At 35.1% G+C, this 27,828-nt stretch overlaps 1 protein-coding gene across 3 annotated transcripts in view; it reads left to right on the top strand.

Annotated features, from left to right (window-relative positions):
* Window positions 1-27,828, top strand: part of IPO11 (importin 11) — a 114,555-nt gene that overhangs the window by 27,447 nt on the left and 59,280 nt on the right. For all 3 annotated transcript variants that reach the window (XM_063180718.1, XM_063180717.1, XM_063180716.1), the window contains exons 11-28: window positions 963-1,033; window positions 2,407-2,599; window positions 3,361-3,513; window positions 3,745-3,788; window positions 4,682-4,772; window positions 5,950-5,997; window positions 6,631-6,736; window positions 10,658-10,784; window positions 11,741-11,774; window positions 11,956-11,996; window positions 13,052-13,168; window positions 14,543-14,656; window positions 15,797-15,912; window positions 17,382-17,458; window positions 22,346-22,425; window positions 23,007-23,087; window positions 25,415-25,510; window positions 27,037-27,150. In XM_063180718.1, the coding sequence (XP_063036788.1) occupies window positions 963-1,033; window positions 2,407-2,599; window positions 3,361-3,513; window positions 3,745-3,788; window positions 4,682-4,772; window positions 5,950-5,997; window positions 6,631-6,736; window positions 10,658-10,784; window positions 11,741-11,774; window positions 11,956-11,996; window positions 13,052-13,168; window positions 14,543-14,656; window positions 15,797-15,912; window positions 17,382-17,458; window positions 22,346-22,425; window positions 23,007-23,087; window positions 25,415-25,510; window positions 27,037-27,150 (1,703 nt within the window). The remainder of the gene's footprint in view (window positions 1-962; window positions 1,034-2,406; window positions 2,600-3,360; window positions 3,514-3,744; window positions 3,789-4,681; window positions 4,773-5,949; window positions 5,998-6,630; window positions 6,737-10,657; window positions 10,785-11,740; window positions 11,775-11,955; window positions 11,997-13,051; window positions 13,169-14,542; window positions 14,657-15,796; window positions 15,913-17,381; window positions 17,459-22,345; window positions 22,426-23,006; window positions 23,088-25,414; window positions 25,511-27,036; window positions 27,151-27,828) is intronic.

Here is a 27,828-nt window from a genome sequence, read left to right on the forward strand (position 1 = left end):
TGAACTGAATAGGAAAAATTTTTTTAAAATAAGTTATATGCAGTTTTGATATTTTGGTGAAGTTCCTGGATTCTGTACTGAAGTTCCTGGAGCCTGTACTTCAGTAAGAAGTCTGACTGGGGCTTTGAGCCTCATTTTTAGAAGAGATGGAAACTGCCTCCAATTGTCACTTTGGCTATACTACAGTCAGGCTCCTTCTGGCTCTTATTTCATTTTTGACAAGGTGCAGAGTTGAATAGAAGTGATTGAAGGCCATCCCATACTGAGGTTTGGTGTAGTCCCCTAGAATATGAGGACTTTAGGGTTTCTGTGTCCTAAGACAAGAACTGAGCTGAACCTTCCCATTTCTACATTTCTAATCAGTAGATTGTTTTGTTGCAAAAGCATGTACAACTAGCTTATAGGATTAGTGTTTGCTTTTGTTATATTGTGTTTCTGCCTGTATGCTTTCAATATGGCCCTTTCTGGTTTTTCTTTCATTTAATAAAAATTGTCTGGTTTGTTTTCCTAATTCAGAATGTTTTCTAATGCCCATAATAAATTATTCTTTAAGGTGGTGTTTCTAGAAAAGCACATAACAGTATGTGGTTTTATTAAAAGGACATCTTTATATTTTCAATGCATAATTATTTTTTCTCTGTACTAGCATTTGCTTGCATTATTTTAACTGCCTTTTATCATTGAATTTTCTGTATCTGTAATGATGTCACAGTTTTTATAGCCTGATCAACTGCAGTGAATTTCAGTATACTTGAGAGAAACAGTTTAATATTTCTATTCCTAGTCATTACCTTGAATTTGATTTAGAATTTATTTTGCCCTAAAATTTTTTTCAAGCTTACTTAATCTCTTAACTACAGTAAAAATAAGTTCTTCTCCAATGTTAATTATTTAAAACCTAGCTATCCAGAAGGAAAATGAAAGTCTAAAAAATGATAGTGGTGAAATGTCTGATTTACCAGGTAGAATTGTAAGAGCAGAAAGCATATGCAGAGATCGTCTAGAAAAGACCATAATTCTGTTCACTAAAGTGGTAAGTAAAATCTCCTTTCGGTTGTTGTATAGCTTATATTTCTGGAGGAGCAGTCCCCATTCAGACACTTAGGTGCCTTAATGCGAATCTGTTTCAGACCTTTCAAAGAAGTGGAAGGTACTATAACTTAATACTTCTTTGTTAGGAGATGTATTTTTGAAGAAAGGGGTGTCTGTTTACTCATGCTGTTGTAAGTTGCAGCAGTGAAGAGTACATTTTCTTAGCTGAAACAAAATTAAGTGCATTTCATTAGTAAATTATTTATCTAGGATTTGTTTAAAGAAGAGTTGGGGAAGCATTGATTAAACAATGGTACTGGTATTAAGGAATAAAGAAGAGATAGGCTTTGCATCATACCTTTTATAGGTAGTTAGATCACTGTTTCTATGGCTTTGTTATTTCTGTGGAATTACTGGCCACACTAATTAATCAAAAGAAAATGACCAACATACTCTTCCCCTCTGAAGTTTGTATTGTCTAATACACTTGGACTTGTCAGCTGATTCTGTGCAAGTGTTAAATGCATATTGTATTGAAGGTAATGTAAACATAGACACTTGGTCTTGTTTTTTTTGGGTTCTGTTATTTTTTTAAAGTTACAAAACCTACAGAGTTCCCACTGTTTTCAGATTCTATCTAGACGCCATGGATGTATTTTAAATATTCAGCCTAGTTATCAGAAGTAAAAAGCACCTATCAGCTTCACTAAAATTGAGCTGAAAATGCTCTGACACATTAGTTTTGGTCTTTGTCATACTACTTAGATTGGAAATGTGAATCTTTTTTCACAGACCTGAAGAGAAAGTAAATTTGATTAATCTACCAATCTACCACCTATGGAAATTCACATGCAAGAATGTAGGTTTAGGCATTTTTGCAGTACTAAAGGAGATTAAAGGAATCCACCAGTGTATTTTAGATCACTAATTGGAAAAGCTAAGTTGAGGAACTAAATTGGAAAAGCTAAGTTGAGTGCTTGTAGTGCATTGGTTATGTTGGGGGAGGAGTTATATAGCCCTCATACTGCTTTTGCTTACACTGATTCCAATAGGGATTAATTATCTGCTGAAATACTCACTGTTTTAAGTATGGCTGATATATTTTATTTACTACTAGTAAGCTGGTCTATTTGAAAATTGGTATTCTTCCCCATACTTAAAAAAAGTAATTTTTAACCAAAATCAAGAATTTTGCCATTAAATAATGCTTCATTAACAGTTGATACTGATCTCTTCCTAATTTCCTGTCCATGTTCAGTTTTCTATAGTTTTATATGAATTGGCGCCTGTTTTTGATAACTAGTTTACTAAAGCATTTAGTAAGACTTCGCCAAAAGTGTTTTGATTTTTCTGTTTCTACTTCCCTTTTTTAAGCTTTTGGACTTCCTGGATCAACATCCTTGCTCATTCACTGCTTTGATTCAGAGATCACTGGAGTTCTCTGTAAGCTACGTTTTCACAGAAGCTGGTGAAGGAGTTGTATTTGAGCAGTTTATTATACAATGCATGAATCTCATTAAGATGATTGTAAAAAATTATGCATACAAACCATCCAAAAATATTGAAGGTACTGTCATTACTAAAATAATTTTTTATGTCTTGAGAAATATTTTGCTAGCTATTCTCAACAGTTAAACTCCTTTATTAATGTTTTAATAATTATTGAAATATGTATGGTTCCACCTCTATATTGAGAATTGTTATTTTAAGTTTTAAAGTATTAATGTATACAGATAATGACATTCCAAAGGACTTTTAAATGCAGAAGGAGCACAAATATATTTTCTTTTTTGATTGTTCTAGTTTCCATTGAATGAATTTTAAAAAGTACTGAGGTACAGAGTTTGGTTTATTATCATCAGCTAGTTTGTTGCATCTTTCCCATGAGATATGTTTGATAAAATGGTGTATTTTCTGTAATTACTAATACCAGTACAATGAAATACAGTTGATTGGAGATGCAGTTGTATATAAAGGAATTCATATGTTTTGCTTTGTAGGACTGTTTCATTTTGAAACTTCATACATTTCTGTATGGGTGAATTAAAAAATCCCTCAACTTTTCACATTAGTGGCAGTGACTAGATAACAATTAGCATTCTCTATGAATTTGAAAAAAGTTTTAAATACATACTGGTATGTGTCAGAATAAATTACTTGCTTAAAAACCTGTCTTACGAGCTGGAAGTTAGTTAAAGTCTGCCATGTAAGTAAGTTTTTTCTGTTTTTCTCAGAATATAAGAAATTTTTATTGATTGATTTTTATAATTTTACTATACTAGTCTTTGATCATTAAGCCACTTGATTGTCCATCATGTTTTATTTCAGACAGCAGCCCTGAAACTCTTGAAGCACATAACATAAAGGCTGCTTTTTTCACATTCCCAACACTAATGGAAATCTGTAAGAGATTAGTTACTCACTATTTCCTGCTGACAAAGGAAGAATTGGCTATGTGGGAAGAGGATCCAGAAAGCTTCAGTAAGAAACATGCTATATACTTGGTAGTAGTGTAATTAGATATTTGCCTAAGTGCTTCATTATTGGCCATTTTATTTCCTGCAGTTTTCTTGGACAAATATTCTTTCTGGACATTCTTTCTGTAATAAAAGATTCTTGATAGTCTATGATACCCTTAACCTACCTACCACTAGACTTTCTTTGAACCATAGCTGAAATAATGCTTATTTTCTTGTCTTTGTGGAATAATAGCTGTAGAAGAGACTGGAGGAGATTCTTGGAAGTACAGTCTCAGAGTAAGTGTTCAATTTGAAATAAATCCATTAAACATTCCTGAATGCAATTCTCGATAGTTTTGTTACCAAGATGGATAATATTTGGAAAAAATCCTTTTGCTTCTTCAGGTTTAGTAAAATTTCACTTTATTCTTTTTTCAGTATTCAAACTTGATGAAATGGGAATCTATGCACTTCATATTTTAGAAGGGAGGGAAAAGGAGTTTGCTTCCATTTGAATTATGTAGCATCTGGTTAAAGCCAGCAGACGTTGTCTCTTTTTTAAACTGATAATTAATATAATCACTTATGACTTTGTTAGTAGACATGATGAGTGAAGGAAGTTTCAGGTGCATCTTTATTAGTTAATTATATTCATTAATTAATTATTTTATTAGTTAATTTAGTGTTCAGATCAGAAATATGCTGTCGTAGTGTATCTCCCAATTGTAATTGCTGTGATTTGCTTTGCAGGAGATCTCAAAACTTCTTTGCTGGATCACTTTTATTTTAAAACTAAAAAACCTAGCATAGTGCACATAATATGTTCTGGTTGTAGAATGGTGTTCAGACCAAGTCCCTGGCCTAGAGCTGCTAAGCCAATACACCAAGAACCTGGGACATACCTGCAGTGTGGCCACTGGCGGCACAGCACCAGCTGTTTCACTCCGCAGATTGACCGTTCTTCTGCCACAGAACTGGTTGATACAGATAAAGCCGTCAAACTTGTGCTAGAGTTAAGCACAAAGTATAGTAGAAAAAAAGTGGTATTTCTTACAATATTAATTTTGCTACTGTTGTGTTCTAAATTGTGACTTTCAGTGTGAGGTATTCAGCACTTAAAATTTTAGCATAAAATGTATTTTACTTGCCTTTATTTTGATAGATTCTAACCAGATCTTTTAATTTTTCAGCCATGCATGGAAGTCCTTTTTATTGATATTTTTCATGAATATAATCAGACTCTTACCCCAGTTCTTTTGGACATGGTTCACAGTCTACAAGGTAAGTTATGGAAAAAAATAAGAGAAGTATAAAATGTATAATTGTTTACATTCATAACATACTCTTGTCAACTATTAAACTATTTGACCTTGTAACATCTAATTTTTTATAGTGCGTTCTGTCTGTATTTTTGAAAGTACATGTTAATATTCCAAAATTATTTCTAAACCTACCATAATAGAATGCATTGTGTATCTAGGAGAAGGAAGTCCTAAAGGGTCTTTGGTTTTATAGTAACTATTCTAGATAATTGACAAATGTTGTGGCATTTCTAATTTTAAGAGGTTTCAGGCTTTCTTAGCAGTGATCTACTCGCAAGCTTAATGAATTCTTTGGGTTGTTAATAGTTGGGAACTTCCTGTTCAAATGTTGCAAGGTAGTTCATGCTTTGTCTCTGCTAAAATCTTGGAAGGAGAAAAATTTTAAAAGAAAATCTTTAGGTTAAGCTGTCATTTTGTAGAGTCTAGATGACTTTCCAAATCTGAAGAATCTGCTTTAAAAATTTAGGGTTTTTTTGTATGAAGACTAAATTATTCATAGGTTGACGAGTGATTAATATTTTCTTTGTTTTACCTTATGATTCTTTGCCCCCAAACTAAGTTTTATAATGGCCAGGAAAGATAATAAGTGGGAGTGACTTTTTTTTCCCCTGTCAGTTCAGCTCAGTTTGTTTCCCCCAGCTGTCTTAGTTGAGTTACAGTATTTTGTATTTGAGCTTATCAGAAAGGATCATTACATTCTATTAAAATAAAATAAATAATCATTTTCTGAGAGTGGTTTCTGCCTTCACAAAATCTGTTCATAAAGTACTTTGTGTGTAGGTTTTAGGATGCCTTCAGAAAATATTTGGTTTTAGGCACACGTATATAAAAAATCAGGGAGCTAGGTCTATGACCCTTTTGGATATGGTGGTACTGTGTGATTGACAGTTGTCTGTAGTTTGCAGGTTTTGAGTCTTTTCATTTAAAATACTCCCTTCTGACTTATATGTATGTTGTGTTATTAAAAATGTTTGTCTCCAAAGAAGTAAGTTTGTCTCCAGAGAAGTAAGTCAAAAATAGGGTGTGAAAGCAGAAATTTTGATATAGTCACTGAACAGAGTATCAAAACTGAACTGCCAAGTTGCTTGCATTCCTTGTTTTAGTGACACTTTATTTATTTTAACTTTGGCTTGTAGGATCTACCAACGTGGAAAATACCAGTGCTATACTGATTAAAGATGCTGGTAAATTAAATTTTACTTTATCTTTGAAGTAACAGAGCCACTTTCGTGTATGTGTTTTACTTCTTAAAAAATGCATGAAGAATTTGCAAGATTTTTTTAAAGTCATTTGGAAAGTGGGACCTAAATCCTAATTCTCCTTTCATTGATGTTGGTTTTCACTTTTGAAAATGTTTATGTAAAAATACACTGCTTTTTGGCTTTTTTCTGAAATAAGCAATCTCCTTTACTGTCCTGTTCTTTCTGCTGTGCCAAGTAAATGACCTTCAATATTTTCTGAAGAAAATAGAGATACTCTGTCCATTTTACAAGTGAGGAGATTTTATGGCAAAAGAAAATAATTGTTTCTTATGGAACTGTCCTTGATGATAGAATGAGATCCTCATTGTTCTTTTGACTTCTATTTTTTTTGAGAATCTAACCTTTCTTCTGTAGTGTCTTTCTTTTACTAATAATTTGCACCAGAGTTCCTTTCATCATGATCTGATAAAACTTTCTTTAGAAAGATAGGCTTTAGTTTTGTTTTCTTTATTATGTTCAGGTTATGAAAATGTGGTCTGAATATTAATCTGATTATTCAATATTAAAAAGTTAACATTGAAGTAAACAATATGCATAACTATCATTTTTCCCCAGTGTATAATGCGGTTGGACTGGCTGCCTATGAACTATTTGATAGTGTGGATTTTGATCAATGGTTTAAAAATCAACTATTAGCAGAACTACAGGTTTCTCATGACAGGTAAACACTTTGATTTGTTATGGCTTCATCATTTAAATATAGATGACTGATACAAGTCTGATAAGATATAATGCCTAAAAATTGCCAAGCTGCAAAATACTCAGCTTGAAACATATCCACTAAATGAGGAGAGGTATGAAATGCTTGCAGATAACTGATAGCAGTCACAGAAGTGACAGTGTTCTTGATAGTTCTTATTTAAATTACTGTGTGGTGAATATTTCAGGGTTCTGTAGAAGTACATTGTCTGTCTTCTTGCATACATTAGAGTTGACTAAACCTTCTCAGGATAACCACCTTTGCTTGTTTAAAAAATGATATTTAGGCCTCCAGAGACTTCTAGGCAGCAGAGTTCAAATGAAGTCTGTGGAAATCATCCGTGTAAAATGGTAGTTTAGCCAAGACAGTGATTTGTTCTTCTCTTTAGGTTTAAATTGAAAATTTAAAATTAAAGAGAAGAAAAATTAAATTGAAATTAAAACTGATCAGTAATTCTGATCAGTTAATTTTACTGCAATAAAGAGGGGAAATAATGGTTTGGGTTGTGTTGTAAAGTGTGGATGATTGCACCTTCTTCTGCATGAAGAGTTTTATGCAGTCCATCTGCTGTGGTGTTTCCTTCTCACCAAGGTCACCCTCACTTGGATGGCCTTCACAGCAGTACCTCTGTTGTTCAGTGGATATCATGGGGTATTTTGAAAGATCGTTTTTGTCATCTCAGCACAGACTGAGCTGTCACTCTTTGTAACTATCTGGAAGACTGTCCCTCCCTTTCCCTGAAGCTCACTCCCTAGGGGAAGGACAATGACCACTATTGTGCATGCTAATCCTTATCAGACAAGTTCAAATCAGCCGTTGACTCTAAATAAGTATGTCCTATTTTTCTCAACACAGTCATCAGCAGTGACCTGAATGTCCTTTGAAGACTGTTACTATGTTTTTCTTCTACATTTGCAATTCATCTTACCAGTGGCAATTTTTATGTGAAACATAAACTAATTTGTTTCCTTATACCCTTAGGAGCTACTATAAATTGTAAATGATTTTCCATAATGAGTGGCTAGTCGGGTTTTTTATTTCTAAATGCTCTTTTTACAAAGAGAGTTCAGTTTCCTGTAGAGTGGAACTTAAATTGCTTTTTTCTACTACAATAAACTTTGAAACAATTAATTACTTATTTTTGGATGTATAACTTTATGTTAGTGTCAAAGAATGATTGCCACAGTTGTTTACTTGCTGTCTCCTCATGCTTTTATTCTTCTTCTCATTAGACTGGTTTTTTTACTAAGATTTACTTACTATTTTCAAATTGCCAAGTACTCTAATGATTAGGCTAAATGTCAGAAGAGCAGGAAAAAATGGGAGATCTTGTGTAAGATTGTTCATTTGCTGTTGTGCTCCTCCAGCAGCAGTCTCCAAATAAAGCTGCCATGATCTTAGAAGCCCGTGCTGGCTATGGCATTTTTGTGGTATTCACCCATCTAGCATAAGTGAAACTGATAAGCTTTTTGTTGTTGATACAGTTGTATACAGTCAGGAAGACACCTGATTTAACCATTTGGTTGGCATTTGAGATATCCCAGAATGAAGTAATTTCCTGTGGGGACAAAAGTAGAAGAAGTTGTAGTAGAATTGCAGTAGAAGTTGTCTGGAATTTTGAAACCCTGTTTACTTTAACTGCTTTTACTGCCTTCGTCATAGGAGACCACCATGGCAATAAGGGAAGGCAGTGTTTGTGGGTTCAATGGAGTACTGCTTCAACAGCAGCTTTGGGAATACATATGCAGTTCAGATAGAGTGGGTTGGATAGCATCCTCTGCTGTCCCACAGAATGTCCCATGGTTTCTTGTGTGCTTGTTCAGAACTGGTTGATGTTTGGAAACACAAACCTATGTGTTGTCAGCAGTGAGCGTGGAGTTTGCAATGTTTTGTTTTCTCTGAATGTTTCATTACCCCTTGATAGTAAGCCCATCAACCATGACCACAGTAATAGAAGAAATATGGAATTTAAAAAAAAGTTCTAAAAGATTTTTAGAAATAGTGCACTGCCAGATTTATCACTTGCAATGATGCTTTGTACTGATTAATGAGAATCTTTTCCATAACATGAAAGTATGTTACTGAATACGGTTTTTTGTTGCAATTACTCACTTGTAAAGCAATATTTCCTCCTGAGAGAGAAAGTAAAGTACTTCTGACTTGGAAAACCTGATGCAGTCCAGACTGCTTAAAGGTACTGTCCTATGACTAATGCAGCAGAGATGGCCATAGTTTTCCTATGTGAGCTTTAGGTCCACCAGGCTTAGTGGTGGACCTATATTCAGTCAGTGTGTGCTCTTTTTGTAAAAGCTAATCTTCTGGAAAAAAAAAAGCTAAAAAAACAGCTAAGCTTTTCCCAGAAATAGTGAATGTAGAAAAAATAGGACTTCAAAAATGAGCACCTATGAGAAACTTCAGTATTAAAAAACAAACCCACAAAAAACCTCCAAAGAAAACCAAACAAAACTCAACCCAGACAAAACCCAAACACACACCTACCCCCAAAAAATCTCAAAAACATGTTGTATTTTCTCTACCATGTAGAGAGAGAGGAATAATACAGATATGCAGAGGTAGGATATATGTATTAAACATATAGTACCTACGACCAGACCTGAAAATCTTTGCTGTCAGCAGTCAGTTATGTACTTAGATCATGTAATTTAAAACTTTTCTTTGTGATATTGGTCTATATATAAAAAAATACAGATACATATAAAAATCTCAATAAAATCACTTAGTTTTTAAAATACTCTGATGTTTGCAAGATTAGGTGTCAGATATGGGCCTTCTAAGAGTAAAAAGAGTTGTATCATCACGGCTTCTTGAACAAAACTAAGGGTGCATTAATAAGGCAATCTTTTGTGTAAGTCATGCTTCGGTATGTGTTATTTATGCTTCACTGCCACTCAGTAAACATAAAGCAACACTGGACTGTTACTCCACATTAGATATGTGTTCCAGCCTAATGAATTACTTTATATATGCCATTTCCACAACTTTCATGTTCTCTGAAGATGTTTTTTGTTTATAGTCTTATAGTTACGGGAATGCTTAATAAGACACACTTACTAAACGTAGAGAAACCTCAATAACTTCAGTTTAAATGTCTTTTTGATGGCTTACAATGGAGTAATTCTTCAAGTGAAAACCACATTTATGATAATCATATATTAGTTAAAATTCTCTAAATATGGTTTGTCTTTCTTTATACATCTGTAAGTTAAATATATAATTATGAGTTATTCCATCAGTGGAGAAAAATATTAGCTCCGTGAAATGCTTTTCTCTATCATTGTTCTGGTTTGTTCTTCCCATCAACTCTAAAGCTGTTTGATTTGTGCCCTTGTTGTGGCACTAGTGCAAGATTAGGTAATGTCTGTTCTTAGAATAGTTTTAGACTGATGAAGTGAACTACTCTGACAGTTGCTGTAGTGCAGTCCTTAAGTTTGCATTTTTAAATTGTATCTGACTTAAAATTTTTGAGCATAAACAGGATATCAAGGGAATTGCTGGGAACTGTAGTGAAAGCAGTAGATACCATGACTGCAGTAATAAGTGTAACATTTATTTTTTTTTTTTAATTGGTGTGCTGCATGTAGAATGAACTGCATCCCGAGGGAGAAACATTCAAGATTCAGTCATCTAGGATGAAAATTATCTTTTTCAGACTAAGCTGGTTTTTCCTGAGCCTTTTTGTGAAGAATTTTAATGGAGAGTTCAGTTTTTGCACTGAAGTTGATATTGAACAACTAAGTCTTTTAATTATTTTGGGCAATAACATTTTCATCATGATTCTTGGATTTCTTTTTCATCAGAGTACTCTATAACAACCAGTGTAATGAGTTAACAAGTGCAATTTTTTTCCTCCTACTTTTAAAGGTATAAACCAATACGCCGACGAGTAATATGGCTAATTGGACAGTGGATTCCTGTAAAATTCCAATCAGACTTGAGACCTATTTTATATGAAGCAATTCGTAACTTACTTCAAGACCGTGACTTAGTGGTAAGTATAAATAGCTAATCTTTTGGACTACACATTTGTTGTAATCACAGATGAAACAGAAATACCTCACTTTGTGTACACTTGATAGAGAATTTCATGATGTCATGCCTTTAAAGTCTTTTGTGTCTTGCAGAAGGTAAATATTTGGGAAGATGTGCTGATGTTTAATTGTGGAGATTACTGAACAGTAATGTCAAATACATTAAATGAGGCCTGAATGTTCAATAAGTGATGACTTGGTGGGAAAATTAATTCCAAGAGCAACATTCTTTTTGTTTTATAGGAATAAAATGACGAAATGTCTTACAGTGATTTATAAACTAATGTAGCTAGAACTGAGTTATTCTTTGACTAGTACCTTTAGTATACAGTATACACTTGATGAAGTGAGTTTGCAGATCACACCAAGCTGGGTGGGAGTGCTGATCTGCTGGAGGGCAGGGAGGCTCTGCAGAGGGATCTGGGCAGGCTGGATCATGGCTGAGGCCAATGGTGTGAGGTTCAACAAGGCCCAGTGCTGGGTCCTGCCCTTGGGTCACAACGGCCCCAGGCAGCTCCACAGGCTGGGGCAGAGTGGCTGGAAAGGAGCTGGGGGTGCTGGTGACAGCAGCTGCCCATGAGCCAGGCTGTGCCCAGGTGGCCAAGAAGGCCAATGGCATCCTGGCCTGGATCAGCAATGCTGTGGCCAGCAGGGCCAGGGCAGGGATTGTCCCCCTGTGCTGGGCCCTGCTGAGGCCACACCTCCAGTGCTGTGTCCAGGGCTGGGCCCTCACTGCAGGAAAGGCCCTGAGGGGCTGGAGAGAGCCCAGAGAAGGGCAATGGAGCTGGGGCAGGCTCTGGGGCACAAGTGCTGTGAAGAGTGCTTGAGAGATCTAGGGATGTGAGACAGGTACTCTCTGGGTAATCAAAATGTTTAATGGACGTATGTATGATGCTTCTTGACTTTTGTCTTTTAGGTCCGTATTGAGACAGCTACGACGCTGAAGTTAAATATCCTTATTTGCAAAGCTGTTTGATTAGTTCTTAATTCTGAATTACTGGAAAGCAATCAATTTTAAGCTTACTACCAAATTCTTTACATTATATTTTTTGAGTATCCATAAAATATTTGCTCATTTGAGTCTTGGTATCTATCTTCAGTCTGTATTATTTTTCCTTAATGTTTGTTTACCTGTAGATGACTTTGAGTTCAGAACTGACCAGTTCTTACCGGTAAGAGCATTTACATATTCTGAAGAGTATGAATACATAGAGAAATACATAGAGAAAAGCAGGAAAATATATTTTCCAATGTTATTTCGAACTATGTTATTTAATAATTGATGTGTGTGCATGTTTGTATTGTATGTTCAGTCTTCACAGACCCAAATATATACTCATACTGTTGCTGTTAAAGTTGCTAATGTGTAGATTTTAGTATTATGCTATTACAACTTTATAGCAGTGTGTTTAGTGCTTTATATACCAAGTGTTGCCAGATAGTAAGTTTCTTTATGATAAGAATATATTAAAATTGTATCTAAGAAATACATCTACACAAACTCTGTGGCTCTTCTACATGCTTGCTTCACGCAGTACTTTCCAACCTCCTGCTTCTTAAAAATATTAAATACAAGTGTGTGGTTACAGTAGTGCCTTTAAAAGGCACCACTTTCTAGTTCTCCTGTGTTTGTGTTCTTTACCATAGTCATTATTGTTGTCAGTTAGTAAAAAGTGGAATGAGATAAGTATGCCAAAGTTTTATTTTGGTCACTCAAATCTAGCAGATGTGTTTCCTCATTTCATTTTGACTTCCATGTTAATCTCAACTCTCTTGAGAACAAACAAACCAAAATGCAGAGTGCCTCTAGACTGTAAACACTGGAATTTTCTAAGATGTCTTTTTTGGTTCAATATTTAACTTTTATTTACTGGCGCAAAAGCTGGAAGACTACTTTTGGTTTGACTCTAATAAAGTGCTCCTTCTGGAGAGACAGCCTGTTTTACCTGTGAAACCACATTTACACTTATCAAAACTTGAAATGGTGTATGTTCAAACCATTCATGTTTGAACTGGTATGTAGGGGTAGATCTGAATTTTTTTACCTTGCTTAGTCAAGGATTGGGTAGTGTGCTTTTTTGCAAGTGAAAGAGTAATATTTTTCCACACTTTTTAAGGGTTTTCAAAGTTTACATGTTAGAGTTTTAAGCATATGGGAAAAGTACCAGTTCATGTGACCAGTTATATTTTTGATAGTCTAATCTGTGGTTCTTTATTTTTCTTTTAGTACCTGGAGTCCATGTTTACACTGCTCTTTCAGCTACTTCAGGAAGTAACTCAGTGTGACACCAAAATGCATGTTCTTCATGTTCTGTCCTGTGTGATTGAAAGAGTCAATATGCAGGTATTTTTTAATATATGTTTCAGTTTTAGCTTTATCCTAAGAACATGGAGGAGGACTTGTTGTGGAAGGAAAATGTCATCAATTAATAGACTGGTTGTTGTTGTCAGAGATGCCTGCACTGTTGGCATTACTTGGTCCTCTTCTCAATTCTCATTTATCTTTTGTGTAAAATGTTAACTTAATTTCCTCAAGTTAAGTAAATAATGTATTTTTTGTATTGAATCAGCTTTTAGAGTATTGAAGGAGTTTTGCATCTTGTGGCATTTCTTGCAATTTTATTATTTTATTTGTGATTTATTCTAATTGTCTTATATCTAAGCAAATATTTTAATCTATCTTACATATTAAAAAAGGCATTTTTGGGGAAAAATGCTTTGCACTCGTAGGGAGTGTGCAGTTAAATTTGTAATTTCTTGTTGATATTGATATGGGTCAGCATTGCCTCTGCTTTCCTTAACTGCATGACAGGATTCAAATACACATTATGATTCTCAGTACTTTAGTGCTAAATTATGTGCTTCAGCTTTTACATGAAGAATTAGAAGATGGTTTTGCAGAATTAAGCAATGAATAGTTGGCTCCTTTTGTCTCAGGTTCCGTTGTGGTGGGTATGGCTTGGGATTTTTTTTCAGCGTTACTGTATTAAGGACAGAGATAATGCATGTCTTTGAGTTTATCTCGTCTTTCTATGAGTAATCCTGTCTGAGAGCCGGATGAAGCTTTCATAATTGTCCCTTGAAGAAAAAGTCAACATGACAGCAGATTTCCCTGCAGTTTAGAGATGCAGCATTAAAAACAAGTTGAGAAAAAAACCCTTGAATATGTTTAGGTTAATTCCTAATTAAATACTTTCAAAGACAAATAGATTAACCTTTTGGTATTGAAGACCATAATAGAAAATAATACAAGCCAGGACAAAGCTCTCAAAGTTACGCAGTCCAACTTCTGCTCAGTGACTCCAGAGGTTATTCTGTTGTTTGTGTTTTTTGTTGTTTGTTTTGTTGTTTTTTTTTTACTAGGACTGTTTCTGGTTTTAAAGAATGCCGTTTAGGAATCCTGTCAAAGTTAACAATATACTAATATGAAAATACCTCTGTGTATCAAGCTTTATGTACTTCTTGTGTCCTATTTACTACATAAGCTTGCTTGCTGTGCACAAATATCACCATAAGTAATATGTTTGTTTGAGACTACTCTGCAGTCAGAAGTTACTTTAGCCACAGATGAAGAATGCAGTGTTATAAAAAGATTTAAGCAAACTCTGTGTTTTTACTGAGGCAGAATCAGCTCCTATATTTTTCAGAAGCTATGCTTTGGATAAGTTATTAGTCTTGTTTCACATATTAAGAAACCAGTTTGTGTTCTGAACTTCAGATACGACCGTATGTGGGATGTTTGGTTCAGTATTTACCACAGCTATGGAAGCAGAGTGAGGAGCACAATATGCTACGTTGTGCCATTCTAACCACCCTAATCCATCTAGTTCGGGTAAGGAATCTGAGTCACATAAACATTGTCAGTACTTCCTACAGTTGTTTTTTGATGATAAAACAGCACGTGGTTATATTGCCTGCAGAATCTGTGCTATTGGATATTTCTTTAATACAGACTATATGCCACACTACCTTCTCCAACCCCTGCTGTGTCTCAAAGAAAATGTAGTAGGACTAGCAGAGACCAAGAGAAGTCTCCTATGACAGTGTCTGTACAGGAACAGACTTAATGTACAGTCTTGAACTTGTGGAAATGCATGACTTAAAAGGATGGTATTGCAGAGGTTAACAGTGGAGAGAAAGTGAAAGGGAAATATTATGAAAGGAGAAATAAAGGTTCTTTCCAAAGTGGTGTAACTTTAAAGGAAGAGGAAATAGATTTTTACCATAAACAAACTGTGGAAATACTTTTTTAGTCCCCTGTGGAGACTAAAATATTAGGGGTTTTTTTACAAAAGGTGTATCTCTTGGTGTAGGTAGTCACAAAAAGATGAGACAGATTTGTAGAAAAATCTTTTTCTTTTAAGGCATGTTTGTTTAAGTAAGTAGATAAATACACAAAGAAGCTGCAACTTAAAAGTACGAAATATTTTGAACTTTTCCATTATCAAAATACAGGAATTATGCAAGCTCAGCATTCCACTAGCCTCAGCTCTCTTGAGTAGTAATATTATAGTACTCTGTAATGCTGTTCAGTAATTGGCAGTTGTTCCCAGTTTACTCTTTATTGTTCAAAAGTCTCTTGGATCATTTAAAAACTGAATCACTGTCATCGGCCTGTGAATCTTTGGGTAGCTATAAAAATAAACCCATTAGAATATGGCACATGTTTTTTGTAAATTATGAGAACCAAAGAGTAATTTTTTTCGTGACCTGTAAAACATTCAGCTTTTAGTCGTCTGGTATTTGTTAAACTATTGACCTCTCCAAGAAAGAGTGAATGTTTTTAGGAATGTATGTTCTTTATATTTTCTTTTTGCAGGCTATTGGTAACTGGATTGTTTAAAAAAACAAAAGTTCTCAAGACATGTTGAGAGATAGCTTAGGAATATTGGGCTATTTTATTGTTATGTGAAATGGAAGCAAGTTCCACCTTTGATTTTCTTAACTTACTTTACATTACTTACTTTTTTAGGGACTGGGAGCAGACAGCCAAAATCTCTACCCATTTCTGCTTCCAGTTATCCAACTAAGTACAGATGTTTCTCAGCCTCCACATGTCTATCTTCTGGAAGATGGTTTACAGCTGTGGTAAGAATGTTTTCTTTATTTTTGTATTCCCAGGAGAAAAAACAGTTGTAAAAAGCTTTGAATATTAAATTTGATATGTTCTTGTTACCTTACCTTGACATCTCCTATATCATACCTTTTCTCAGAGGAGAGGAGGTTAGGAAATTTATATACTCAGCTGTTTTTAGTTGTGTTTTGTCTTTTATTCATTTTCAGGCAGTTGATACTGAAGATACCGTTCTGTAGCAGGACAAAAAGTCTAGACTCACTATGTGTGAGACTCACTCACACTCTAGACTCACACTGTGAGCTAATTTAACAATTTGGTGTGCTTGACTTAGGGAGAACAGTGAGCCAGTGGATCAGAGCTGGCTGCAAGAAGAGATGTGATAATTACAAGGATAAAATGTGGAAGTTACTTTCTGTATCTCAGACTGTCTGGTGACTGAAGTGACACTGTGCTCAGTTTGCCATGAGCCTGATTTATTTGTTTCTGATGCAGCTGATGCTGTAAGAGGGGACCAAATTCTGAAGAATAGGAATACATAGGGTTTGTCTTGAAATTGTGAGCAATTCCTTTGATCTAAATTATAAATGAGCATTTAAATTACAAAGAGCCTACAAATGCCCTGTTTTATATACACAGCAAAATGGAGATTTATAATGCTGGTGGCAGCAAGTAAAGGTGCAAGAGTGTCTCAAAATATAGAATTGGGGCCTTTTACCTGTATCAGTTCAGAACTTTTATATCTTCTTAATGATGCTGATCTTGAGGTTGCTCTTCTGATGTTGGTGCAGAAGAATGATATTCTAAGATGTCTCAGAGCATCAGAGAAATCTGGGGAGCTGGCAGAGACAGTTAGACTTTGAGGGCTTCTCGAACCAAGAGCAGGAAAATAACTAAGATATTTCACATAAACAGACATGTTACTTAAATGTGGTAATCCATTGCTGAAGGTCTAGGAGAAAATGGAGTTTGTTGCTGCGGCTTTAAATGCAAGTTTAATTTATAACTACTGTTTTCAAATGTCAGGAATTTAAAATTTTTATAAACAATGTAAGATAATGCCTCATTTCGGACTTAAAAAAAAATATAAACGAGTGAGCTGGTCTGTCACAGCTTCTCCTTTGAGGTTTAGAACGCAACATGTGTTGTCCTTGCACTGTAAATATCCCTCTCTACCCACCTTCTCCAAGTTCCTTGGCTGGCTACTCAGACATTCTCACTGTTGCATTTCAGCGCTTATGCTGTCTTTATAAAAACACAGTATGGTGGTGTTCTTTGTTTTCCTACCTTGGCAAGACCTGTGCCTATACTGATCAGTGTGTTGTGAGGACTATTGCTCTGCTTGAAGTATGCTCTAGGATAATTGTTACACATTGTTGATAACATAGATGGTTACTCAAAGTTAAAATATTTACATCTGTCAAAATGATTGTTTAATGTTACTTATACATCATCTTAAACATTTTGTTTGATCTGTTCTTAGGTTAGTGACATTGGAGAACAGTCCATATCTTACACCAGAGCTCCTGAGAATATTTCAGAATATGTCTGCCCTTCTTGGTAAGTCTTTCACCAATAAAATTTCAGGGTTTTTTCCCTGCTACTTGTTGTTCATGCACTAAGCAATGCTTGTGTGGTTGCAAGTACTAAGGGAGCTTGCAGAATTGTAACAAAAATTGAGGAATAGGTTTTTGTTGTCTGACATATGATCTCAAATTTTATAACTCTTATGATCTACATACCCTTCTTTTTTAATAAATTGGAGCTGCTGTACATGAGAGATAAAACAGATTTCAGAGAAAGTTTATCATTTCAGAGGTTATTTTAAGAAGTTTCTGAAATTGAGCACCAAATGTGCCAAGTGTTACTGATACTGATTATCTGGAATACTTGCATGTTCTGCTTGCAACCAGAGTAAAGTTCTTAGCTTTTCCCTTATCCAGTTAATAGCAATGTAGGATGTTTTCAAACTACCTAGATATGTCTATAAACACTTGGGTCAAGCACTGAAATGCAGTGCTGGCAAAATATAAACTTAGTAATGAGAAATAGGATTCAATGCTTAGGAAATACTGATATTTCAAGTACTTTTGCTTCATAATTAAAGGGAGTATAAAAATTCAGTGGTTTAATTTTTTGTTAATATGTTTGTGTTTAGATCTTTAGCTGTGCTTTTGAGGTTTCAACACTACTGCAGAAAATGGTTCCATTTTTTAAGAGAAATGTGTTCACAGAATTACAGAAGTTAGCTTTTTAATTGATAATTGTTTTCAGGACTTAATATTTTATTCTATTTCTACTGGTCAGTAGAAAGTTATGTCTTGGAAGGTAGGTGGATTATGATGTCTTCTGTTATTTCCCCTTGTATACAAGATCTCTAATGACAAAAGTGCTCTGTTTAGTAGTAGTCGCTTTATGGTGAAGTACTCCACAGCTACTGCTAAAATTCAGTGTCTGCTGAGTCCTGATGACTGTTGTGATCATCCATAACTACAACTTCGCCTTCTGCCTTCTTTTCTGTGTCACTCCGAGGTGGTGTCTGCTGCAGGACACCTGCACTGCATGAATGGCTGTGATTTTCATGGTTTGTCACACTGCTAATCTGCTTGACTTAAATTTAGAAGTACTCGGTATTTGTGGCTTATTTGTTTGCTACTGATATTTTCCCCCCAGTCCTCATGTGATACTTTTCAGAGAGTAGAGATGAATAGAAATGGAAACCCTGGCATACTCTTAGAAAAGAGGTACTCTGGAATATTCTACACTTATAATGTTTTCCTTGTTTTATGAATGGATCCTGGAGAATAGTGATGCTCTCCTTTGGAAAAAAAATACATTCTCAAGGGAAATTGTTTATTCTGAAAAATGAAAGCTGTGTGATGCTGGTGTAGAGTAAGTAGTACAGTTAAGCTGGGTAGGGTTTCCTTAGGACAAGCCTTCAAACATGCATATCTCAAACTTTTTTTTAATCAGGCTTGGGAGTGAAACACACCAGCTGATGTATAATCACCCTATAGGCTTCTGTACTACTTCACTTCCTGAGCATATTTCTGAAAAACTGTTTTTGAGTGTTATGTTTGTCAAAAATTTTGATTGCTACAAATTATGCACATTTTTCCAGGTGGAATGGTTTCCAGTGGAAACCATTCTGATATGCTCTTTTCCTACAAATACTGTTTATATCAGGAGAATCTCACAAGACAGCCTCCACATGACATAGCTATGGTATTGTGATGCTTAAATAGAGCTGGAATTTTGGATTAGTGCTAACCTTATTTTAAAACACGGTAGTTAGAAAACCAGTACAATACTGCCATCTGCTACCCATCATGGAGCTACTTCATTCAGGACACTTGAAAAAGAGATTCTTCACTTAAATCAAGTGCAACAGTATAGTTTAAGGTGCAGCATCTTGCAAAAGAAAACATATTGATCACTGATGATCAATAGTGCTAGTTAATTAAATAACTGTTCAGTTTTAAACATGTAGCAGAATTTTTCTAGTATACCAGTAGCTGCATTCAGCTGAAACTTCCAGCACTTTTAAGTCAGACTCTTCTGTCCTTCTTAGCATGGTGATGTAGCTGTCAGAACAGGTGAGAAGTCAAAATTGCAAATTCTTGTGTGCCTTAAGTGTCTGAGATAAGGGGAAAAAAGATAATCTCTCCAAGACTGGTTTTCAATTCAGTCTGAAGGCATCAAAGTAAAAGTCAAAGGACAGATGAGGTAAAGGGAAGTTCTGAATAGGTAACTACCATGTTTATATCTTGTGGGGTGGGGTGGAGAATTAGCAACAAGATGCTCCAGAAAATGATTTCTTGAAAATACAATGTAAGTAGTATTAACCTCCTGACCTTTGTTTTCTGAATTTATTTTTACCGGATGGAATTACTGTAATATACAGGTAATGTAATGATTTTGCTGGTGTGTTTAGCTTCTATATAAGCGTGTAGGCCATTCAGAAAATATGTCAGAGGTGAACATGGACAAAGTAGAAGAGCAGAGGGCAGGGGAAGAAGAATTCATATGTGAGATTTTTGAACTTGAGAAGGGGAAAGATATTTGTAAATATGTTTTTGATTTTCCTTTTTTAACTAATCTGAAAATGATGTGTAGTTGTTCACTTCCAGATATAATTGTCGTTATGAAAATATCTTTTTATTCCCATTTCAGGATACTACTGTTGTTGGAAGTGGATGTAAGAGGAGTTATACAAGTCAATTAGATTTGCCTTTAGAAGCAGAATGTTGCATTTGATATGAAGGCTTGATGTCACTTGCATAAGTCACCGACCTTCAAAGATTATGGTGTTGTCACTGATGTATAATAAATATTCACAGCATAATAGTCATACCAGTTCAGCGCTGGTGCTACTGTTTAAACTCTGTTGAAATGTAATTGCCCTGTAAAGAGATTGCACAGTCTCTTTAATACATCTTTTGCAATGTATTGAATAATGTGGAATGGAGAAATACATTGATTTTCTGAGGATGGAAGTATTTCTGCACTGAGGCTGCTTAAAATGACAGTTGAATTTGGTACAATTTCAGGTTGGGAATACGGTCATAGTCTAGACATATCTATTCCAAGAAGCACTAAGATTAATGTGCATGTGCTGTATTTATAAAGGCACTGGCAAAAACCAGGTTACTGAAACTGGTCTAACTCCTCTGATCCAAACAAAACTCAAAGGAGCACATTAATGAATTCAGAAAAATGTTTGATTCAGGAAATCCTGGCAAGAGAATTGATGTATAATTATCTTCTAAATGTAGTTAGTTCAACATGAGGTCTTTCCAGAAAATTTTGCTAAACATTGAGCTGTGTTTGAGTGACTGAGGCTCAGTTATTTCTGTTGCATCTGTCCTACCTGTTTTCATTTTGACCTGAAGTACAATTTTTGCTACACACATTTTATTACCTTTTATTGCTTATCACATAATGGGAAGTTATGGAAAACTTAGTAGTAATTAATGTTTATGTGACCATTTATTTAGAATTTATCTACTTGTTTCAGTGTCTGAAACTTTAAATATTATTCTATCCAGTAAAGAGAAAAACACAAATGCAGACCTCTAAGGAGAACTCAATGTGTAACTCTAGTAATATGCTACTTAAACTAAACTCATAGTTATCTTGTAATGTTTTGATGAGCATTTTGGATTGATAGGTGATCTCTTTTCAAGTCATGAGACAAAAATACTCATAATAAATATTTGCAAGATATGACCTGTCTGAGTACTGACATATGAACATACACAGGAATGCAAAACTGTCCTATGGCCATATCCAATGGAAGAGCATCAATATTCACCTAATGAGTGGGGGAAAAAAGCAAATCTGCTGAACCTCCCCAGAACAATACAGATGTTATAATGGAAAAGCAGCCACAGTCATGGCGATAACTGATTTTGGTAGAACTTTTTATATATAAATATTGCTAGGTGTAAGCAACACTTTCAAATGACTGCTTTCATCTAAGCCTTGGGAGACACATGAGGTCTTAGCCAGATGATGCTTGTTCCATCTGGTGAAGGAATTTTATTTAAAATTAATGTAAAAATATTTTCCTGTTGCTTCTCCATAATGGTTTTATTAGATATTTAAAAGCTGATGGAACTGAGGTCCAACTCTTTTATCCAATGATAGTTTGTCTGCCAAACTGCTTTAAAGGAAATTTATCTCTTTGAGGTTCTTTGGTCTTTTGCCTTGGTTTTACACAATGTGGACTTTCTGCACTATTATCAACATCCATGTGAAACTTTGAAACTTTTCATTTTGCTGTGAGTTCTGCTTATACATGTTCCAGAGTGATTTTTTTTCCTTTAACAGTCTTACAGGTAATGCCTGAGGATATATCATTTTTTCTCTCTTCTAGCTGCTGCTGTAAATCTTCCTCCATGTGTGTCTGTCTCTTAGGCTGGTATTTCTTTATTGAAATACTCAAGCTATGCCCTACAGCTCAGTGTGTGTCAGCTCAATGCCATTTGATATGGCATCTGGGTCAGAAGAGCAGAACTGCAATCTTTATTTCGTTCTTTTTGCTCAGCATGTACTGACTCAGTGTGAGAGAGACCATTTATCTGTAACTGCAAGTCTCTAAAGTACATGTTTCATTTATTCTGTGTTTAATATCTCCTTAACCCAGTATTGCATCCAAAATCTGACTTTTGTTTGTCTGTTTTTCGTTTTTAGTTGCCATTGGCTTTTGAGGTTGTAGGATTTCTTGTGCTTCCATTTGAGCACGAGAGCTGTCATCCCACACCAGTAATTGTCTTTGGAGAGAGAGAGAGCAAGCCTGATTGGCACTGGATCTAAGATCTTTTTTCTGTTTGTTGGCATCTGGCACTACAAGCTGTGAGAGGAGAAGACTTTTAGAAGGAAATCATCTTGGTTGTACTTCAGTTTGATGATCAGGTTCTGAATTGTGATTTCTGTTTCTTCCAGAGCTGAGTTCAGAAAATCTCAAAAATTGCTTTAAGATCATCAATGCTTATATTTTCTTATCTTCATCTGAATTTTTGGAGGTATGTTACCATTATATAAAGATCCATACTACCGCCTCAGGTCTTTACTGGCAAACTGTTTTTTCTCTCGTCTTGGAGCATGCCATACACAGAAACATTTATACTCTTATTCATATATGTGTATACAAACATACTGTTTTAATGTTAGCTCTTTATGGTGCATGGTGGACATTCAGATTTGAGAAATATTATTTAGAATCAATGCTTTGTGGATTGATTTAATAGTTTGATATCTTTATGGTCCTATGCTGGGTAATAATAGTTACTGTTATTATCCTACCAGATTAAAATTATGAATGTACATGCTAACAGGAGTTGAACAAGATATTATACCTTGTTGTCACACCTTCTTGATTAGAAAATTCTTCGAGATTGTTTTGATGTCCTGCAATGTTAAAAATGGAACAAAATGCTTAGATAAGATTTTAATGAGTTTAGAATGATGAACATTTTAACAGATACAATCTTTGAAGAGAAACCGGATCTTTAGGCATATGTAAACCCCTATGGAATTGAGTTTTGAAATGTATACCAATATATAAAATGCATTGCATAATACCTTCGTTTTCATTTTGTTTCAGATGTATGCTGCTGACTTATGTCGGTCATTTTGTGAGCTTTTGAAGGACATAACTATTGAAGGTCAAGTTCAAGTTTTAAAGGTGGAGTATAATGAAAATAATATTCAGAGGCTCAGCTTGTACATGTAATGTTTTCAAGTAGAATTTAGAACATGTAGAAGAAACCAATGTATTTAGCAGAATTTGACACTGGAGTTAAACCATCAGTGGTGGTTTAACTACTTACTTGAAGTGAGTATAGAGCAAACTTCTCCTATCTTTATTGAATGGCATATGTATGTGGTCTCCATGAAATTCCTTTGTGTACCATACTTCCATTTGTACCAGACACAGAGTTCAAACAATCTTTGTTTGCCTTTGGCTTAAGTTGCTGTTGTAATGGCCATAACTGCTTAAATAAAGTTGCTAAAGGTTTTTCAAAGAACCAGAAATTTATATTTTCACACTGCCTTAAAATGATGTTGTGGAACTCATAAGCTTTTGAAGTGTTAATAACAATGATTTGAATGTGTCTTTTAAAGAATTTTGGGAAATAAAGTTGGAATGTATGATTGCAAGGTAACTGACTAGTAGCTGTAGTGTACTACTAGTAACAGTGGTTGCATTAACAGGAGGCTCTGTGTTGTTTATGAAAATTTGGATTTGAATTAAATTAATTGTAAATGTGATGGGGGATATAAATCGGATCCCAGCTTTCCCTTTGGTGGATTCACAGCTGGTTCCAGAATCCAGGACAGAAAACAACTGGTGAAGTTCAGAGTCTCCCCTGTTTGTAGTTACTTCTGTGAAGAGCATAAGACCTCTAGGTCTGAAATTTAAAATGTCAATTCCAGTCTATTCAGTGATATTATTTAAAGTCTGTAGTTGAGCAAATGTTTTATGCAGCAGCTTTTAATCAAATTTCTAAAATGGAATTATACTGCTAGTACAGAATAATTTATTCACTTGGGTCCCAGTGTGGCCTTGCTGCAAGATTTGTGTAGTATACTTGGAACAGTTTCCTAGCAATGCCCTCTTGATTCCAGAGGGATAACTGAGCTATCATCCTTGTAATTATTTTTAGAAAAAGCAAAAGTTTTGTCAGGCTTCACTGTGCTGACTTGTGAAACAGAAAAACCCCAAAATCTAGATAAGCATTGGGAACAGAAACACCCGGGGGTGTTCTCTGAAGTAGTTTCATTCAAACAGCTTTCGTGGATTGTAAATGGATATTAGAACAGTAATTAAATTAATAAGGTTGAAAAATACTAATTTGGACTGATAAGACAATTTGTTGCAAGATTGCTGAGGCTTGATGTGACTTGATTTTATAATTATCTTGACACAGACAATAAAAGGTTTAAAAAGACTGTGCAAGGAACGAAGGAGATGGCCAAAACTTCCAGTACCCAGAAAGAGTAGGGAAGAAGTTATGTTTACCTCTGTTTATAATAAGCCTTTTTTATACCTCTGCATATTAAAGGTCTACAAAATTGAGAGGCATTGAGAAAGGTCAACTGCTTAACACTTTTCTCAGTGCAAAAACTAGAGTATTAAATGAAGGTATTGGGAACAAGTTTCAAAATGGAGAAAAAAATATTTAGGACAATTTGGTCAAGAGCACAGAATAATTGGTCCTTGTTGAAATTCCTCTGAGGTGGAAGTAAATGGAGACTAAGAGTGTTTAGGTGTGGTACATTTATGATACCTTTATGTTCTTGAAAACACATCAGTGTGTTCATGCATGTGGCATCACTTTCTCTACTTGGAAGTAGGAGTGAGGAGCCCTCAGCCCATTATTCTCACAGCCTCTTCCCATCTCTCTTGGTACAAGGGTGGAGCACAAACATCTGGGCAAAAGAAAAATGGAAGAAGGCAGGAAAACAAATTACTTCAGGGAACAGCACATGAGGGGAAAAGAATCTGAAAAACAAAGGGTAAAGATTTTAAACATTGGGAACCAGAGCAAGGTGCCCAGAATAGCACCTCTGAGAGCACACCTGCAAGGAGCTGGTAGATCCTAATCAGCAGGCTCTCAAAAAATGACATGACAGCTATGGAAATACGCTCTGAACTGCTGGTACTTCACCCTACCAAGCACCTCAATCCTCTGCTTTTCCTGGAACCATAACAAGGTCTCTTTTTCCAAACCATCTCATCAACTTTGCCTGGGCCATGGGGAGGCTTGTGAGGTGCTTGGCTAGGTGGGTTTCATTGGCCTGTCAGCTTTAACCAGGTGTATTTATGCAAATCAGGTTTGCAGAATATTTTACTAGAATATAGTTTCAGCAATCTGGGATTTGCTGGTATTTAATGGTAAGCATCCTCTGAGCACTTTATATGTGTACACCAGTTCACATGGGTTTAAAGCTTTGGTTAAGGTTTATGAATGTACTTTGCTAATGGTCTAATTTGCTTTTGTTCTTAAGGTTGTAGAAAATGTCCTAAAAGTCAACCCTGTGTTGGGTCCTCAAATGTTTCAACCCCTTCTGCCATCAGTATTCAGGGGGATTATAGAAGGGGAGGTAAGAGTTCTTTTAACTACTCTCTACTTTTCATTTGGAAAATGAAAGTACCTTCCATTATCTCCAGCTTTTTCATACTGATGTTGTATTTTCTCTTGTTTTAAGAGCATCAGATAGATTTTTCATATCTACTTTAAAAATCTTTAAAGGTAACATAGTAGCACAAGAAAAAACAACCTGTCCAGCACTTGTTTTGTCATGCAGCGTTTGTTTTAATAAAATAGCAGAAATTTAATTCTGCTGTTCCACTGTTTCTTCACCATTAACATTTTTAAGAGTTATAACATTAGGCCTAGTATAACCCTTAGTCAGTGATGGAGTTTTTTATTGTTATGTGTTTGGTTTTTTTTAAGACACATACTATTCCTTTTTAATTGTACCTGGATGAGAGAAAAACAAACTGAACCAGGAGAAGATCAACTTGACCTTCTTTTCCTAACTGATATATCTAATATGAAGAGCTGAATGAGTTGTGTGAGATAGTCTTTAGGATTTTGCTGGCTTACATGCCATAACATCTCCATGTTCTCTCTTTGTAGACAACAAATGAGTAAAATCAAATATGCTTTAACTGTAACTAGAACTGCTTTCAGTTTCTAGCAGGAATCAGTGGATGGAATTCTTTAAGCTTTTTTACTTTTTTGATCAAAATCTTTGCTTTTTTCTCAGTTGAAGACCTTCAAATATCAATAAGTAGCTCCAGTATCTGAGCTGGATAAGATTTCCAAATTTAAGCAAGTAATGCTATATAGCAAAGTACTTTTTGCTGTTCAAAGCACAAGGATAGAGAGTGGATTTTTAAAATGTCTTCTGATTTATGACTAATAAATTCATTGTACCCCATTCGAAATATATTACTCTGGGTTAGAATTTTCAGGTAAATGTTAGCATTTTGTTTTTCAGGTAGGCTATTTCACAAAATACAGTTACATTGTTATGTGCTGAATTTAATATGAAAAAATCCATAGCTTCTTTTAAAATAACCAAAGATAATATACTAGTGAACTTATTCCTCTATCCAGTTAATTTTGAGACACCTGCAGATTAGTTTTTGGCAAATGTATTATGGCTTCTATCTGAAAAAAGTAAAAACTTCAGAGATACTAAGTGTTCTTAATTTTACTGAAATTGTAAGCAGTAACTTGGAACCAGCATCAACTTCAAAAGTGGTGTTTTAACAGTACAATAAACTGTTAGTTCCTTAAGATACAGGTTTTGAAATTTAAAGTAAAATCACCCTGCAAGTTGAGGGATGAGTCTGTTTGGATGAAATAGACTTTGAAATTGCTTTAGTTTTCATATTGTAAGAACTGAAAACTGGTAAAGATTGCTCACTCAGTCTTCTGTTCCTAGATGCTCTTAAATTGCAATTTATAACTTAAAATTTCGTGAAAGACATGCATACAAGTCAAGACATGCATGAAAGGGATGCATACAAGTATTTTCCAGGTACTGCTGCTGTGTGTGTCAAATATTTTTCTTTTACTTAAACTAAGCACCTTTTGTTTTGTTTATTTTAATTTCAGAGGTACCCAGTGGTGATGTCTACTTATCTGGGGATCATGGGTAGAGTTCTACTACAAAATGCAAGGTTTTTTTCATTACTTTTGAGCCAGATGGCATGTGAATTGGGTCAGGAGGTAAGGTTTATTGTCCATTTTTGTCCTTTCGTGTTTTTTGTGTCTTGGTATTTCAGCTGTATTACATAGAGTATTCTTGCCTTCTTTTGATCTGACTAAACTTTTCCCTCTATTATCCATGATTGTTCCTGCCCAGTTAATCTTGAAAAGGGGCTCTTCTCCCTCCTTCTCTCCTTTCCCTGAACACCATGTAACAACTTTTACATGTTCCCATAATTACTTTAAAAATTTTAATGGGATGTTTTTAGAGTCCCTAAATTCTCTTCCTGCTTTGTCCCACAATTAGCCATGTAAACCCCCTTAGTTCACATGCAATTGTAGGGGGAGAATTTCTTTCCTTGTGCCATCTTGATGGATCTTGCAGCCTGGAGGATGGTCTAATGATTCTCCTCTGCATTTCTAGAGTATCAAATTCAGTGTGATTCAGTTTCACTGAGGGTCTTTTGCTACAGGTGTTCTATTATGTCTTTCAGTGAAATTTGCTTTTTGGGTATAATACAGTTTTCAAACAAATAACGACCAGTCTTTTTTTTTTTTTAATTGGTCGCTGTGTAGATAAAACAGAGTAAGTCCACGTGCTTTGTTTCTATGAGACTGTTAGGGAAAAACGGAATAATTTGCTGTCCTGAATTAGTTTTCTCTCCATAAATGAAATACATTTCAAGCATCTAGGTTACA

The sequence above is a fragment of the Melospiza melodia genome, chromosome Z (assembly GCF_035770615.1).
Source record: "Melospiza melodia melodia isolate bMelMel2 chromosome Z, bMelMel2.pri, whole genome shotgun sequence".
Taxonomy (NCBI): Eukaryota; Metazoa; Chordata; class Aves; order Passeriformes; family Passerellidae; genus Melospiza; species Melospiza melodia.